Source organism: Convolutriloba macropyga, chromosome 1 (assembly GCF_964194025.1).
Source record: "Convolutriloba macropyga chromosome 1, txConMacr16.3, whole genome shotgun sequence".
NCBI classification, from domain to species: domain Eukaryota; kingdom Metazoa; phylum Xenacoelomorpha; order Acoela; family Convolutidae; genus Convolutriloba; species Convolutriloba macropyga.
Window position 1 is genome coordinate 56,812,287 of NC_134468.1, and position 17,888 is coordinate 56,830,174.

Sequence of the window (17,888 nt, forward strand, 5' to 3'; positions counted from 1 at the left end):
AAAGAAGCAATTTTGACACAATAGCTGTGTAGCTTCAAAGTTAAACGTACTGAAAAAGTTACTGTTCTGTTTGTGTATAACCTTTTGTCTTGAGCGAACAAAAAAACTTTATAGGCGAAAATATAATACTTTACGAACTGAATAAACTACTTGAATTCTTAACAATGAAATAAACTACTGAATACTCTACAAACTAAAAACTGAATAGCTATTCAAATAGTTTTTTTCTGGATTTATGATGGTTAAACTTGAGAGTTATGTAGTGCGCTGTCGTCACAAAACTCGCCGTGCTCTTTGCAAATGAATTCCGTTTTGAACCACTGAAAACTCAATGATTGCCTCACGTCTCCATAAATAGTTCCAAAAAGGTAGATGTCAGAACCACCATGGGAAACAATGGCATATGGTCGGTGAAGCTGAATTTCGGAACCATTGGCTGGAAGCGCACGTGGGGGAAGCCCGGTGCCAAATTGCAGGGAGTGGATTACATTGAGACATAGAGAGTGATTGAATGTGGCTTCGAAGGAAATTAATTGTTTGCCGTCAATACTGTAGTCCGACATTCTGTTCATAAATTCATCTGGACAAGCAATGGCGTAGAATCTGTTGGATATTTTTGTCATCGAAAATAATTATTAATAGCTAAATAGATCAATCAAGATTAACCGCAAGATAAATGTTCGGCTCTTAAAACATTGTGTATGTTTAAAATTAAATACCATCCATGCATCCAGAAAATATATTTGTCTTTAAAGGCTAAGAAAATAATGCTCATAAAATTACTAAAGATTTCGAGATGACCTGCAATATACATGGAATGGAAAAATCTAAACTAGATGAATTCTGATTTGGGCTTTCAACATTCACAAAAACCACTCATTAAAAGTCTTACGATTTAAAGGCAAATTATTTTGATACCCTCTGTTGTCAATGAAAGCAATTAACGTTTGTTAGACCCTTAGATAGAACCGTATATTGTCTTAGGTTTGGTATCCAAGAAGGACCAACGGGAGACTTTATTGTGTTCAACTCTATGCCATCACACGCCTGGCGTAATTCGTTTGGGCCTGCATGTGATGAAGTATATATATGTTTGGTAGTCGCAGCAGTCAACACGATCTTCGACACCGATACGTTCTCCTATTCTCGGTAGTGGCTGAACGTTATACCAATTAAGCCGTTTGTAATTTTCTCTGGCCAGAAACCAGATGAGACCGTTATCAGACCTGTCTAGTTGCCTTCTCTCTTTGTAGATTTGGTTCGTGTTCCAAGACACTATGTGGAAAGCACAAATCACATTGAATTGAGTTGTAAGCTTACCAGAAACAAAAAAAGTATCAAAAAATTATGAAGATAATTAATATGCCTGGAGCAAAATGACAAATTTTTTTTACGAAAGAAAGCCATGCTTTTTGTGAGACCGTTAAACAAGCAAAACGACTTCTTTGATGAAGTATCTTTGGAGCAAGCAACTGAATTTTTCAATTATTTGAGCCAAGGCAGAAACTGTTAATCAGACAACTGAAATTATAACACCTGTTTTTGTAAAAACTTCGGTCAAAAATTAATTTTAATTCACAAAAGTAGAAAGAAGGTTATTAGTAGTAGTAGTAGTCCAGTCTTTCTTTATCCACCTTTCTTTACACAAAGGTGGTGGCACATGGCATCTGTAGAATATCTTCAGCCCTAACCGGGCATTTTTCGAAAGAATACGTCCAGAAAACGCTCTTGATTTGTCGATCTTCAACTCTAACCGAGTACTTTGCTGCAAATCCATTATTTCATTCAGATAAAAAATATTGGAATTAAAGTAGCTTCAGCACTAACCGTGCACATTAACGTCTCGTTGAATAAAAAAGTGCAGTATGTTTGATCGCACGTCGAAATTCAGAGGCGAGTTCTCTGATATCGCTCGGGTTTGGATGAAGTCCATCACTATATAGATGCTTGTCGGATTTGAACTTCTTCAAATTGCCAAAGGGAACATTCAAATCTCTTGCAACATCTCTATAACAATTTTTCAGCCTCCTGGTGCTTTCTGTTCTGCCTTTTTGACCAATAAGCTCAATGACTGCCACATTAATAGAATGAAACTTCAATTTTTGCAACAAATAGTACATTTCATCCGATGTTTCTATTGGACCCAATAACCCTCTGTTGTTCCTATAATACAGGATAATAGTACCGGCCATGATATTACGACCTGTCGTACTTCCCTGTTTAAGAGCTCCTTAAAAATACTGTCACAGTACATAGTCGAGCTACTTCCATCTTGACAAGAAATGGTAACGCAGTTTTGTACAAAGAAACCAAAGACTAAAGACGAACTGAATATGCAAGAAGTGTTTTTAAACCGCTCATTGTTGTCGACTAAAATTTTTCGGAACGGTTTTTGAAATTCTGTTAAAGGGCAACCTTTGACACTGAGTTTTCTCTTGATAGTACTGATACGAGATTTTTGAAATTTGGTGTTATCCATTACAACCTCTGAAGGCATGTTGATAATGCCTTATTGAAAGGAAATTCTCCCTTTTCATAAGCACATGTAGTGATTGCTAATTTTTCTCAAATTAATTGATAAGCTGTTCCATAATTTGGGACCGCATATATTAAATGCTTTATCGCCATATGAGTTTGTAGATCTGTCTGGAAGAGCTTTCCACAAATTAACGAATCGTTTGGAATCATTTTTATGCTGCACTGTAGTAAGGCTTCGAATGTACTCAGGAGCAGGACAGTCGTGTATTACCTTATGAGCAAAACTTAAAATTTTAAAATCAATGCGTTTTTCAACGGGCAGCCAGTGCAGGTTAAACATGAAATCTTTACACGACTCATGTCTATACAAGCAAAAAAAAGAACCGACAGGCAACACTTTTCGCTCTTTGCAGCTTTTTAATGTCCACTTCTTTGATACCTGACAAAAACGAATTACAATAATAAAGACGTGAAATAATTAGGTTCTTTACAGCAACTTTTCCAACTTCGAAAGTGAGTCAGGGCTTTATTTGTAGAGTTGACGCAGTTCGTTATGACAGAAACGAGTATCTGAAATGACAAGGTCCGACATGCTAAGGTGCTGATCGAGAGTAACCCCCAGGGAGACTACTTTCGGTTTCAAGGTTAACAATTCGCCCGCTAGTTGAATCTATTTGATTTGGAGTTTTCATTTTTTTGACAAAATTAGCATTATTTCTGTTTTTTCGGCGTTGACATTAGGCTTCATCTTATTGAACACTTGCAAAAGATTACACAATTTAGTAGTTATGTTGTTCTTTTGTGGATTTATGACAGTGTGGTACACTGGATAAAATTAGAGTGTCGTCAGCGTATATCTGATAATTCAGCTCATATTGAAGCATGAAGTCGCCAATTGGAGTTATATACATTGTAAACAGTAGAGGTCCCAGGTTTGAGACCTGTGGAACTCCGTAATTAATATCAGAATCAAAAGAAAACTTGATTTGTACTTTTGTTGCCAATTTGTACTTTTTGCTTTCTTGTACTTAAGTAAATTATCCAGTTTTTGCACTTCGGTGTGATTCTAAAGCGTTTTTCTAGTATGTCAGCAAAAAAAAATTATAGTCAATTGTGTCGCAAGCTGCCGAAATGTCTGGGCCAAGAATAAAAACTATCTTGTCTAAATTAAAATCAGTTAAAACATTAACGGTTTTGAGTAAACAGGTTTCAGAAGAGTGATCAGGTCTGCTAGCAGACTGTTTGACGTCAAGCAGTTTATTGTCTTCCAAATATCGTTTGAGTTGATCAGTGGCTAGTTGTTCTAGCAGTTTCGAGAAAAAAGTGGTGTTTGTAGGAGGTCAGGAGTTTTTGGTTTTATGATTGCTACGTTGAAAACATCAGGCTGCTGTTAGCACTGTTTATAAAAATGAGTAGACCAGAGATGAAAAGACTTGCAACCGAGGCGGGAATTGGGTCCAGATAACAGTAGCTGTTTGATAGATTCTTAAGTGCGATATTTAAATTGTGTATCTCTATTAGCTTAAATGCATTTAAGGGAGAAAATCAAAAAATATAACAGGACACTGAAACATCAGTCATTTTTGTTTTGGTGGGATTGGGTATTGCGTTTCTAAGGTCAAGAATTTTGTTTGTGAACTACTTCCTGAACTCTTCTGCTGTTTTTGATTGTGAATCCTAAATATTAGGAAGTTTTTGATCATTGGGAAGACCCAAGAGCTAATTGAAATTTGACAATTTTGAACGATGATTCAAGTTTTTGTTTGTATTTATGTCAAAAAACGCTATATTTTTATTTCTAAAAACTTTTTCATAGTTGGAAATAGATACCAGAGCTTTACCAGAGGGGTTCTTTTGGTAAAGCTTTTCTCTCTTCTAGCGAGATCGGTTAAAATATTCCAACTCTTCAACAAAAATGGGCAGATCGGTTGTTTTTGACTGCGCTTTTCGCTGTGGACGGCCTCTTTTACAGCCGCAGAAAATGTCGAGGAATAAGTTTCCTAAATCGTTAGGGCAGTGAATGTGTTGATTGAAGCAGAGAGGTAATTCTGTTGCATTGTTAAATGCACTCCAATCTGTTTTCTTCAAAATTTTCATGTGGCTGGTTCACAATTTTTTGGGTTCGAATAGGGAGGATTTTCTAAACTGGATAAGTTTTATCAGAAAAGCTTAACTCATTGACAGAAATCAGAGACACACGTTCAAAATCATTCGGAAGAATTAGGTCAAGCACTTTTCCACTTCGATGGGTCGGTTCATTTACTAGTTGGGTCAGAAAGTTTCTTCAAGGAGGCTGGTCAGAGCATTGTTGTGAGGCAAATTAAAGTCGCCAACTACTACGATTCTGAACTCGAGTGACTTTGGCAAAACTTCCTCTTATAGAAACTTCCAAAACTCAACTGTATTTGGGATAGATGGCCGGTACAATAAACAAATAAGAATTATTCCTCTTGTTCGAAACTGAAGCCACACGTGCTCAAGCGATTGAGAGCAACTATGAGACACTATCGTAATGTTGAGCTTTTTTTAAAATTTCTAGTCCACCCCCTTTTCCATAAGATCTTGGGAAGCTGAAGTGATCAAAGCAAAAATAATAAGTATATATTTGTCTGATTAACCAATTTTCATCAGGATTGTAAGAAATCCAGGTTTCGTTGATGAAGAAAAGATCAAAATCATTTGATAGAGTTTCGTCTTCCAGAAGCTCAGTTTTATTCCTGGCAGAACGCGCATTAAGCCGAGCCCAGAAAAAGTTACTGAGTCATTGATCATGGGAGGAGTGAGCCCGAAGTGATCTTAGCCAACTTCTAACCTCCTCATTTAGGCAGAAACGCCCATGTACAACATTACTGGGCCAGAAGCTATCGAGTAGTATTAGCTCATGTGCATCCTCTTTAAAAAATAAGTGAAAGCTTTTGAATTTAGAGCCTTCTTTTGTAACTTCTCTACAGTCTTCTAAGTGCAGTACTTCCGCTCCAACTTCACTGCACCAATTCCTGATCATGCTTTCCGTACAGTTGAAGTCCAGCCTCCCAAGAAAAGTGTGCCGTCTCGATTGTTTTTTGTTGATTTCATTGAAGTCGTTTTGACATTGCTTTGTTCCAAATTTCTGTTTTCTTATTTTCATCCTCTTTCTAAGCGGCAAGTCGTCGGTAATAACTGTGTCCTCGTCCTGATTTGGTTTGTGTCTTTTAGAGCTAGTGGTGCTGTTGATACGCCCTCTGAAGGTGTTGTAGAGACTCTTATTTTGGTTTGGTGCTCCAACATCAAAAATTCAACTTCCGTGTTTGCTGAGCGCAGCTGGAAAAACTTTTCCATCTTGTGTATTTCTCTGCAGAACGGCGCTGTAGTTAGGTTTGAGCATCTTAATCTTTTGTTTCAGAGAGCTGATCTGGTCTGGAATTGCCTCTAGTGAGGACAATTTTTTCTTCAGCTCTAGGACAATGGCTGTGAGCGTCTTTATTGAATGTGGACCGCATTCCATAAAATTCAAAAGTAAATGGCCTTTATTTGGTATATTTGACCTGTGCATGACTGATGTGCAGTTTTGTTACACGTTGAACAGATTAGCTCTTCTCATTTTTGTACACCTTGATCACAGAGAAGGCATATTTTCTGTTCCACCCACGTTCTGAATGTACTGAGAGATTCCATTTTTTATTTGACGTCTTCTGCCTTAACCGGGTGTTATGATAATTGATTTTTCCGCCCTATCCGGGATTTTGAGTGGTAAATCATGTATATCAGTCGAGTTGAGGCTTCTGAAGACTTTAATCATTAACCGGAACTCTGAAATCCTTTTATCAGTGCTGCCAAAAAATGTTTCCGGTTCGACGGCCAAAAAATAAAACACTTCTTATCAAATAACAAAATTGCTATTCAACAAGTTTATCACATCAATTAACCTATATTAATTTCCTTTTCTCAGAACAACACTTTAAAATCTACCAACGATAGGAAAAATTTGATTATTCCCATATGCGAATATTATTCACAAATGCCATTGTTAAATAGATTTCAATCATTGAATTTTCTAATTCGATTAAAACATTAGTTAGACAGAAATAGCTCACAAATCTCCAAAGGTTTTTATTGATAGTTCAAGGACCAAGAAAATAAACATACAGGTTTTAAGTAACAAAATTTGCTCACGACAAAAAGATTATTATTAGCTACCAGTTCTTTTGTTTGCAATTTGCAATTAGTCACCTTAAGGTTCTACCACTGTTTTGTTTTTCATTTTCAGAAGTACTAGTATTTGGTTTCTTGTTTTCATTTTAAAACTTTTGTCTTATGGCCCACGATTGGTGATATCATTTGGTCATGCAGGCAAGTTCTACAAATCAATTTGTCTTCCCGAGCACCTTCCATTGAAAATTTTATTTTAGATGAGTTACTATTTTCCATTATAAAGTACTGCGCAGTTTCTGGTTCTCGTAAATGATCTTCCTTGATGAATATTTTCAAAGAAAAACATGACGTAGCTTTTAAAATTGAATTACACGAATACTATGAGCTGCTAGGAGATAAATTTTTGCACACATTTGCATACCTGCATTAAAATGTTTTTCAATACAAAACTTGAAATTGATGAAATGTTTGACGAACCTATAGCAATTGTTTCTGAGAGATAATCTCTGTCACAGCTCACGGGCAAGACGTAACCATTTTGACGTAGGAGCTTAATTTTTGAAATTGTTTTTGAAATGTCGAGCCTAAAAAATAGTTAGTATAACCCTATTTTTTGTGCTTGTTTTGTAGAGATCCTGTTAAAAGCAATTTTTCTGATTCCGTGATAAACTTCAAATTTCTATCTGTTTGTGGCTAGAATTTGCCCACATGATTTTTATCACTAGCACCAGCTTTTCCTCCTTACATGTTCGCTCAACTTCTGTCGGAGCAACTTGATTTGCTGCAGATGAAATAAATTTACTTGAAAGAATTGGAAAAGTAGAAACAATTAAAACAATTTAAATGACTCGAAGGGCAACCCGCAATGTTTTTGCATATTATAATTTGATTTTTGAGGTATTCAAGGAAAAATCAATATATTCGTTATCCGTTTTTTGTCATTAGTTGACTAACTCAGTCATTTCATTTATTGCACATGTCAATGTTAATCAACTCACTTTAATGTAAAGCAGCATCTGAATGCTTATCACAACGTGGTTTATTGCTCCGACCACTTTTGTTGGGGGGGGGGGGGGTATACTAAAATGAGTTTTTTGTTCACTCAATTTTGGGTGATCGATATATTCATCGTAGAGAGTTGTTATTGGTATCACTAGAAAGCCCATACATCGTAGAATTTGAAATTAAAAAGATCTTTTGAATTTTGTTTTTTTTCTTGGCAGTTATCGAGGTTCAAAGATTTTGTGGACATTGGAATGATACCCCAGGTTGAGGTCCAGACCCAAATTGGTTTATGATCAGACCCAGTCGAGCCCACACCCGTGTGTTCCCAGACCGCAATTACAGGGTCTGGAAGGAAGGTCGAGCGCACTACAGTCTAGACGATGGTCTGGAGATAGTCTGATCAGAGGTCGATTTGGTCTGAAAAGTCTGATCATAGGCGGATTCGAGCGCAATTGAGTCTGATCAGAGGCGACTTCGAGCGCAATTGGGTCTGATCATAACCTCTTCGAGCGCACTTTTGTCTGATCAGAGTCGACTTCGAGCGCAATTGGGTCTGATCAGAAATGTTTTCGAACGCAATTTGGTCTGATCAGGGACCACTTCGAGCGCATAATTTTTTTTTAATTTTTTTGTTTTTTTTCAACTGACAGATGTTGGGTCTGCCAAGAGGCAGCCATAAAGCAGCGTTCTGATCAGAGACTCATCTAAAGTCCGATAGCTCAGATCAGAAGAAAGGAGTGCAGCTGATAGCAGAGGCCGGTCCCCTTCAGAAGAAATTTTGATCAACTGGAGACCACAATTTTTCTTATGGAAAGCTGTCTAAACTCATCCATGAGTCAGAAAAATACACTAAACGGCACACTAAATAAAGTTTTATCCCAAAAGTTGGGTTTCGTTTTCTTTAGCAATACTTTTATAATTGGTTTTTCCTCAGATGAATTAAATACTGCAAATATCAGTTTTTTTGAAATGAATATATTATAGCAAAATTAGGAGGTTTGTTCATAAGTAAAATCTGTCTCTGATCAGACCAATTTGAACGCACTTGGGTCTGACCATAACCTCTCCGAGCGCACTTGAGTCTGATTATAGTCTGATTAAGGTCTGGGCAATGGTCTGACGATGATCTGATCTGAACTCCTTCCGCCTGAAAAGTCTGATCAGAGACCTTTTGTGTCTGGAAAGTCTGATTAGAGGTAAATTGGGTCTGGAGATTCTGATCAGGGTGAACTTCCGCCTGGAAGGTTTGATCAGAGATAATTTCGGCCTGGAAAATCTGATCAGACGACAATTTGGGTCTGGGCCTCAAACTGGGACCCTTTGTTTTTGTTCACCTTTTATGGACTTTTTGCTGAATTTTTCGTTATTTTTTCTAAAATTTGTTTATTTGTCAAGAATAGTGCTATTGATGTTGCCTTAAGATCCAGAGGAGGGTTGTTGACTCTTTTGATCCAACAGTTTTAGATTAAAAATTGATAATTTTTTCGAAATAGGACCTTTTCTCATCAAAAATGGCACCAAATGTTTATTCCGCCCCTTTTTTTCAAATGACTGACAGAAGTCTCAACCAACTAAAAAGAAGGCCAGTTCTACTCCGCTTCTTTTATGAGTGTTCGGAAATAAAATTTTTGCCGGTTTTTTGCTAAGTTAAAACAATAATTTTGCAAAATGAATCTTTGAATTTTGATTTATTGACATTTTGTTTCCAAAATATCTACAATGGTTATAAATAGAAAAGTAGGTTTTTTATTGAACATGTCGTGTTATCAAGGCTAGTTGTGGTCTCTTCGTTGTTTTTGACATTAAAGAAAAAATGATACCAGTGAGGCAAAGTCTTTCTTAAAAAATAATTTAACAATTTTTTGTTTCTTCTTCTATGGTTATTACACACCAGAGAAAATCCAATCAAACTTCAACAAATACCCACTCTCGTGTTTGTCAACATAAGGCCCATGATCATAATTTACGTTTTCAGAGAGAACTTCAAGGTTTCTATGACTTCAAAAAGTGTTTTCTTAAAATCGAATTGCAGTCTTGTTATTCCGCTTTGTTGCTCTTTTGCAAGCTCGTGACTGAGCTGAGCATCAAGAAATAATGACCCAACTGGCTCCCAAAAGTGGTATACTTGAAGGTTTGTAGTGAATTGTGTATGATTTCAGCAGCTTCAAAACCCTGTTCTTGCAAAATATAATTGAATTTTTGGTTTTGCTCGCACTTGTCTTTCTTTTTCTATGCTATCACATATTCTGGATGTTGGCAGGTCTGAGTGGATTCTTCTCAAAACAAAAATGGCCGTATATCATGTTTTCAGTTGATTGTTAATGGCTTTGAATTTTATTTGTTTTGAAAAATTCGATCAACCATTTGAACTATGCCCCTTTCTGTTTTTCTTTTTGACAATATAAATTTAATCTTATAATTGACTTCTCCCATCCATATTTGGTGGAGCAAACAATAATCTTTTTGGTCAATTGCGTGTGGTCAATTGCGTGTGGTCAATTGTTGTTCTTTTTGACATTGTCCGTATAAAACGAAGGCTCACTGATGTTCAAAAGTACATCAATTATGAACAGTTATAATTTTTTATTAGTGTTGCTTATGGTTTACATGCTTGAACAACGTGTCTTCGTACTGTTGTTTGTGGAATTTTGATTTCTGTCTGTACTCGTTGTTAATTTCTTGTCTTTATACTGAGTTCCTCTAATTCGAGGTACCATTGGCCTCTTTTGAAGTTTGTGAGGTACCATTGGCCTCTTTTGAAAAATTTGTCATTTACGATAGTTCAAATTTTTGAAAAACTTTTGGATTTCGGAAATTTTATTTGATCTCATTCCTCACAATTTGCTACATTGTCTCTAATGTAATCTTTTCTGAATTTATTAATTGCTAAATTGTTTAAAGAATATTTGTTTGACCATTTTTGTGTTTTTTGTTTTTGTGTTATACTACGACATTTTTACGGTTTCCTTTAGATTTCAATAGCCAGATGATCAGAATAGTTAATCTTGAATAATAGCTTTATTTAATGATTTCAATTAGTTCGACCCCGTTTTCTCCCAAACTGCAACTGAATACATGATTTTCAGATGTATCTGTAACTTTCTTTTGTAGTCCTATGACAAACTCTGGATAATAAGATATCTCAATGGCTCCCCTGTTTTGACGTATAAAAAGGCCTATCCATTTTTTCGGTTGACAGCTAAGTTTTTTTTACTTTCAAATTGTTTTCAAAAATAGGAATGTTGTTTCAAGTTTCGCTCTTTTGTTCCTTTGTTGTCCATATGTTACCTATCCTCAGTAAGGACCCGTCCCACGTGTTTTCGGGACACATAAAAAGATTTTTGTTAATGAGAATTAATGGTTATTTGATGTTTTACTTGATACTATTTAGACTCTTGCCTGGTGTTATCTGAAGCCAATATGACTTTTTCATTGTCTCCTAATCTCATCAATGGCAAGTATCATTGGTCTTCCAAGTTGCCATGCTTAATTCATTTATTTGTTAATGAATGCTCCCAGCGGCTCCCATGGAGTTACAATGAGACTCGATCTGGTATTTGTAGTTGACAGGTGATGGTTGACTTTCCCTCTTTTGGTTCATGTTCTCCAAAGAGGCAGTAATTAACTCATTCATCGGTTTGCACTTAAGGCAATATATTCATTAATCAAATGTTTTCGAACAGTATGTATATATATGAGTTTTCTTTCTCTTCCTCATTTAGTATAATATTCGAATAAGTAGGCAAAAATATGAGCGGGGTCGGAACATTGAGCGAATGCAGATTACTGAGCCCCCTTTTTCAAATTTTTAGCGTGACACGAAATATGCATAGCATAAAAGCGTGACAAAGACAGTTGGAAGGTTAAAGAAAAGTGACGTATTTGACACATTCATAGATGGCAAATGTTTCATCAGCTTCTTTACATATTTCTCTAGATTGTTTTATTTTTTTCAGTTGCATTGCTGATTATCTTGTTTGCCTGAAAAAACAATAAAGCAACAACACGGTACTCCTGCTTGTTTTAGGCGTTTTATAAAAACCAAAACAATTTTTTAATATTTCAGATAGCTATTTCCAGCAGATTTTCAAATGTTAGAAATAGTTATTTCTAGTAGATTTTGAAAAATTAAGATTTATTTTCTACTTTTCCTGCCCATAATTTATCACAAGAATCATAAGAATCATAACAATCACAAGAAAGCTCTTTAAGTTTTTGCTTTCTGTTTTCGTGCCACATCGGTAAATTTAAGTTCTGTATTATATTTGTTGAACTATAGAATAAAGGTGACAAGCGCACAGGTGACAACTACTGCAGAATTCGACGATTTTGACATGATAATTTTCTTAATCTGTACTTATTTCAATTAACATTAGCGTTCGTTTTTTTGTTCTCATCGAGCTATTCATTGTGAGTTTCAATGACTTACCCAATTTACGTTGCCCTGATTTTTGTATCAAAACTCTGGGTAAGAGTTGCATGTATGTAAGTATCGGTCAATGGCGGGAAAAGGTTAACCTTTTTTCAAGAAAATCGCTGTTAACAATTTGGAGTTTGCACGGTCTGTAACTTTTCCACATAATTCCAGCAAAAATTGTCTTTTTGTATTTAACTTATTGGGAAAAAAATCATCTACCTTACCATTTATTATCTCAGTGTTTAAAAATCAGTTTTACATATAGTTGCTCTAATTAATTTTCAGAAGCTGATCTGGAAGTCAAAGCTTGTTTCAAGCCAAAAGAAATTGGTACGACAGTTGATCTCAAAATTATGCGAAAAGTTCTGCCAATACATTTGGGAAAAGTGTAGAGTTATTTATTGTATGAAGTTCGGCGGAAAAACATTAAAGATCACAGCTATGCAATTTTTTCGCCATTTTCAGTATGAAAAATTTATCTAATACTCAGATCCTGAAAAGTACAATCGAGGGGACCATTTCTGAAATGAGTCTTTAGAGACGTAAAGTTTGCAGAAGCGAATTGGAATCTGAAGTCATAAATTTTCCTCCACATAGTTGTCAGCAGTGCGTAATTGTTTTTCTGTTAACTGTAAAAGTTAATTGTAGACTTTATTTTTTTCTTTTACCACAAATCCATCCATGTAATTATGTACGAGGCTGTACAATTTTTGAGTCAGTGCTGTGCAGCATTTTATTGTATTTGCATTCACAATGCTAAATTGCTTTTTATTAATACTTTGCCTTTTAAGTTCTGTAAAAAAATTCTCTCATCGAAGAGCAAACATTTAAAGCCAAATTGATTTTAGCATAAACACTATGGGAAAATAGGATTGTTATTGACGTGTGTGTCTTAATAGTACGAAGAAAAGATTACTACCTGAGCAGTAGAAATTGCTTTTCAACAAACAAGTCTCCGATTTTTCATTCCCATAGCCAGCCAGCTGAAATGTCCATGTAGACCACGAATTGGGCGTTACTGATGAAATAATATTGAATAGAATCACAGTAGTAGATTTCAACTCCATTTCGCTAGAACTGTTTCATTTCTCAAAACGATAAAAAAAATCATTGAACTGCATAGCAAGCACTACGTGTTTTCATAAATTAGATTTAGAGTCAAAATTGGGTCCAAAACCAACTGATGTTTCTTCCATGATTCTGTGAAGGGAGCGCGAGTTTCGTTTTGATTGCGCTCTCAGAACTTAATTACTTTTTCACAGTTTTAGTAGTTTTATTGTGTGAAGTGGAAATTTAACCTCATTATCAACCTAAGAAATCGTAGATCTTACATAAATTCAACGCATTTACCGCTACTCTTACATAATTTTGCGTTTTCAAGCTGAATTTAATCTAGATCTTACATAATTTTGTGATGAATTAAGCGTAGATCTTGCCTACTTTTCCCTTGAATTTAGCGTAGATCTTATAAAAATTTAACGCGTTCACCGCCAATCTTACATAATCATAAATTTGCGGTAACTAGCGTTGACAGCTCAGAAAAAAAACACCGCAAATTTCTTACAAAATTTTGCTTCGAATATGTTGAACTTACGTCTCTAAATGCAACGCAAAATTGAAGAAAATGGCGGAGAATTTTCCCACCTGTCAACGCTAGTCTTATCTTACATAATTTTGGCAAAAATTTTCGGCACGGGAACCTGCAAAACAGGAATTTAATATTTTCTAAAAGATCTACTGCACAGAATGATCAATTTGAGTGCTAAAACAGCCGCACAATCACGTAGTCACTTTGCAGTTTCATACAAGCTTCACAAATGGAATTTTCCAGAGCCCACACATTGTAGTATTATTTTGTTATTAGCATAACAATTTTGGGATCTATTCTGTGTTGCCCCCCTCCTGCTTAGTGGGCTAATATTTTTTACGCCCATCAGGCGCACGTGTTATTTTTCTTACATAGTAACCTGCTATACAAGAACATAAAATTTGCAACTTGTGGCGTAAAAAACACTGAGTGGGCCGGAACAGAATAGATTCCAATTTTTGTTTTTTTTCAATGATCATTTTAACTGACCTCTATTCAGTTCAGAACATCTTCTACTAACTTATTGCAGAGTCCTATGATCTTCATAGACAAAAGACCGAACTTCAGATTAAAAGCAAACATTGAGACCTTAGATCGAAAAGGAAAATATTCAAGTTGCATTTGCATATTGGCCAATCAGATCTAATCACTCACATACCATAAATAACTCGAATACCATAAACATACCATAAATAAATTTTACAATATTTTTTCACGGCTTTTTAAATTTTTCTCTTTATTTTCTTGTAGCATTATAGGTAGGGCAGCATCAGAATTAAGTATAGATAGAGAACACTACCCGTAAATCTGCGTGACCGATCATTTAGCCAACATACAAATTAGCCGACACATCTTTTAGTCGACACTTAACCGAATATAATCACTCGAAAATCACAGCTCGTAATATTTACTCGCTCACTAAGCGGTTGAAATAGTGTCTCTTGCTTTTAAAACAAGCACCAGCAGGCTGTAACTGCTAGCTAATTTGGTCATGCCTTAGCAGCCCTTGGGATTTGATATGAATCTGTCCCAATCGAGCAAATCGCGGGTGAAGATAATTAAGTGAAAGCTTCTAATATCATTATTTGAATTATCCAATCCTGGTGTCTGTCATTTTCACTTCGTACAGATGAAATCTGTCGGCCAATTGGCGTGTCTTCTAATTTGTGGGTCGCTGAATCACTACCACTAGCCCCGTAAATTTGATAGTTATTTCCCAGTTTATATTAGTAAAAATTGTTCCTTCCAACCGAATGAACAAAAATTTGCTTTCTCTAACCTCTATGAATAATTTTGCGCTTAGTTTTGGAGACCACTGTACCCAAAATTTTCTCCAAACAAGTTAATGTCGTCAAGTTTGTATTTTATCCACGGTAGTCGTAACTAGATACTTATTTGATTGTTTCTATCACTCCACGACTTTTGAGTTATGCCAATTCCTACAGGTTTGTTAATGAATTCTTTTGACCTATTTAGAACTTAGAAATAGAAAGAAAAACACTAGTACTAGTTAGGTTAAAAATGGTTAAAAGCCGCAAACAGCAATTTCTCGTCAAGAAAAGGAAACAGCCCATGCTTTGGTGACCGCGAAAAAGATGGCAGATTGATGAAAACGTGCGTATATTTTCGTATTCGGGCGTTCAATAGTTACCATGCCACACCATATACAAATAAATAAGTTTCTAGGACAAAATCCGTAAATGTCAATAATAACATGAAGTTTATCATAGCCATCATTGTTTACATGATTTCAACAGATTGTTTTGCTCCGTTTATTTGTCAGTTTGTCTCTAAGTTCGATAGCATGTTTGAGTTCTTGAGTGATCTGTTAACACATTACACTCTGCCATGTCTAAATCGTATGCACTGAGTGCGAGGTTGGGATTTTGACATATGGACCAACAAACAAGTGATCAAATTGTTTACCCAAAAGAAAGGATAGGAAATAGGGCTCGAGGTTAATATAGTGTTTATGAACTGATTACAGTCAAACAAACAGGTTGTTAGCATGTAATTATAAATGCGTTTTGGAGATGTTTTGGAGATGAAGCTGTTTATGAATTCCCTATTTTCCTCAATTTTGTACCATCGTCGGTTTGTTCGGTGACAAACGTAAACTAATTTGAACGTCGCCAGTGCAACTGAGCACCATTCAAATACAGCGGAATTAGAAAGAAAAATTTTAATAAAACTGTTTCCACAAAAACAAGAAAAAAAACTTCTGCTTAAATTTTCCGGAAATAATTGATAAGCAAATCGCCAAATTGAAACCAGAATGTCAAAACGGATAGGCTGGTGTGCTCACCACGTTAAATTAGCTAACTTGCACATTGGTGTTTATTCATGGGAATAATGAATATAAATTTTTGAGAAAATGAAAAATTAAATTTCCCTGGACTGTGAAAACTTCATGCTTGAAACAACTGAAATCATCCAAAAGCATCCATAATCTGCCATTTGTTTTGATCTCATCCGTGTTGTTTCTTGTGGAAGAGAGGACTATTGGTTTTGTAAGTATATTAAGCGGTTACTTTTTATAGACCCTTTAAAAAATAAACACGTGGAAAAAAAATTTTATGTGAAAAACTTTTTAAAACTAAAGATGTGAAAACAGTTAACTTGTGACCGACAATCGATATATTTTACTTTCTTTTCAATGAAAATCGGCCAAAAACTCTCAAGCTTACTTTGAAGAGTCAGAAAACTTTGAAGAGAAGTTCATTTTGTCAACAAATTGTAGTCTTCCGCAGTTTGTGTCGAGAAAAGATGAAAATGAATGGCCTCAACAACTAAAATTCACAGATGCTCTAAACAATTGCAGTTTAAGGGTTTCTAAAAAAGTGCGTTTTTCGGGAGTTGTCATTGTAAATCGAGTAAAAGCTTATTAAAAAAGTTTATAGAAAGAACAAGTAAAATTAATTGACGTATAGTTTAGAGTTAGCATAGTTTGAATTTTGAAAACTAAAAAGATCTACAGAATTTTTTGAGAAACTTTTAATTTTTGGCAGCAGAAGTTAAGTAGCTTTGTTCTCTAAGAAAAATTAACAGAAACAAATTTATACAAGAGACCAATTGTGGGATATGCCAGCCCTTAAAACCTTTTAAGACTTTGTTGTTTAGCAAAATTGTATATAAAAGAAGGGCTACGGCCATATGAGATATTGCCAGGGATCCAGCAAACTCAATTGTTTTTTTTTAATACTCAGTTAGAGCAGTTGAGAAATTTGTAGGGAAATTGCACTGTATTGTTAGACACTTGGAATAACGCCGTGATTCCACTACCACTACTATGAAGTGATTCATCTTAATTCAGTAATTATAGGAAATCCCTTGCGATTAGAATCGGGTATTAGATTGGATGGAAACCCACTGGGGTTCCACTTACTCGCTTGAGACACCTCAGTATAAAAAGAATTGAGAGAACAACTAAATTTCAAGATTAAAGTGAGCAGAATGAATTAGGATTAAACATGGGCTGTGTGAACAGATAACTTTCTTCCTAGGATGAGGTAAATTTAAACTGTGCCAACAAAAACTTAATTAATTTCAACAGCCAAAGAAACATAATTAGGTACAGAATTGTCTTTTGTACCACAAATCCTCCTCTTCAAACAAAATTATTGGCATCTGAATAATTTGCAAAGGATACTATTTACAAAGATTAATATAGAATTTCAAAAACAATAATAATATTGATATATTTATATATATATATAAATATATATATATATATATAAATATATATATATATATATATATATATATATATATATATATATAAACAATTTTTGCTGGTTATCAAACTAAAAGCGTGTATATGTATTGGTTATTATAGGTAGTGTTATGAATAACAGAAGATTGTATTGTGTTGCAGACTGGAAATACTTACTATCGAACAGTGGATGAAACACATTCAATCAAAACAGATTTGCAGATAAAAAGATAAATGGATTTGCAAAAGCATGCAAGTAGCAACAGAGTGAAAATCATTTTGATAGTTATAACTAACTGCAAATTAACGTTATTTTTACTTAATTTTCAAGCAACGTGGATTGCTGGAGAATTGGTGCTAAATTAATGAAGCATTGTTTAAGAACTGTCTTTGTACGGAAAATTAAATTTGGTTTGCAGCATCAGAGACTCCACTACTGTTTTTCTCATAGTCATTTTTTGCTATACGGAGTTGTTGAGGAGTCCATTGGTCAAGTTCGATGGTCAGGAGGACTCAGCAGTGGCAAACCGAATGTTGTTTCCTCCACGGTGGAACAA

General features: G+C 35.2%; 1 protein-coding gene across 2 annotated transcripts; it reads right to left on the minus strand.

Annotated features, from left to right (window-relative positions):
- Nucleotides 1-169: 169 nt before the first annotated feature.
- LOC142349888 (uncharacterized) lies at nucleotides 170-15,355 on the minus strand. Of its 2 annotated transcripts, none has more exons than XM_075401740.1 (4): nucleotides 15,205-15,355; nucleotides 12,951-13,102; nucleotides 1,048-1,275; nucleotides 170-580 (listed from the first exon to the last, which is right to left on the minus strand). In XM_075401740.1, the coding sequence occupies exons 2-4, from the start codon at nucleotides 13,096-13,098 to the stop codon at nucleotides 243-245; spliced, it is 714 nt and encodes a 237-aa protein (XP_075257855.1). In that variant the 5' UTR covers nucleotides 13,099-13,102; nucleotides 15,205-15,355; the 3' UTR covers nucleotides 170-242. The 2 variants fall into 2 exon arrangements, with proteins under 2 accessions (XP_075257855.1, XP_075257844.1); XM_075401729.1 differs by having other exon boundaries at nucleotides 171-580; nucleotides 15,196-15,355.
- Nucleotides 15,356-17,888: the final 2,533 nt, after the last annotated feature.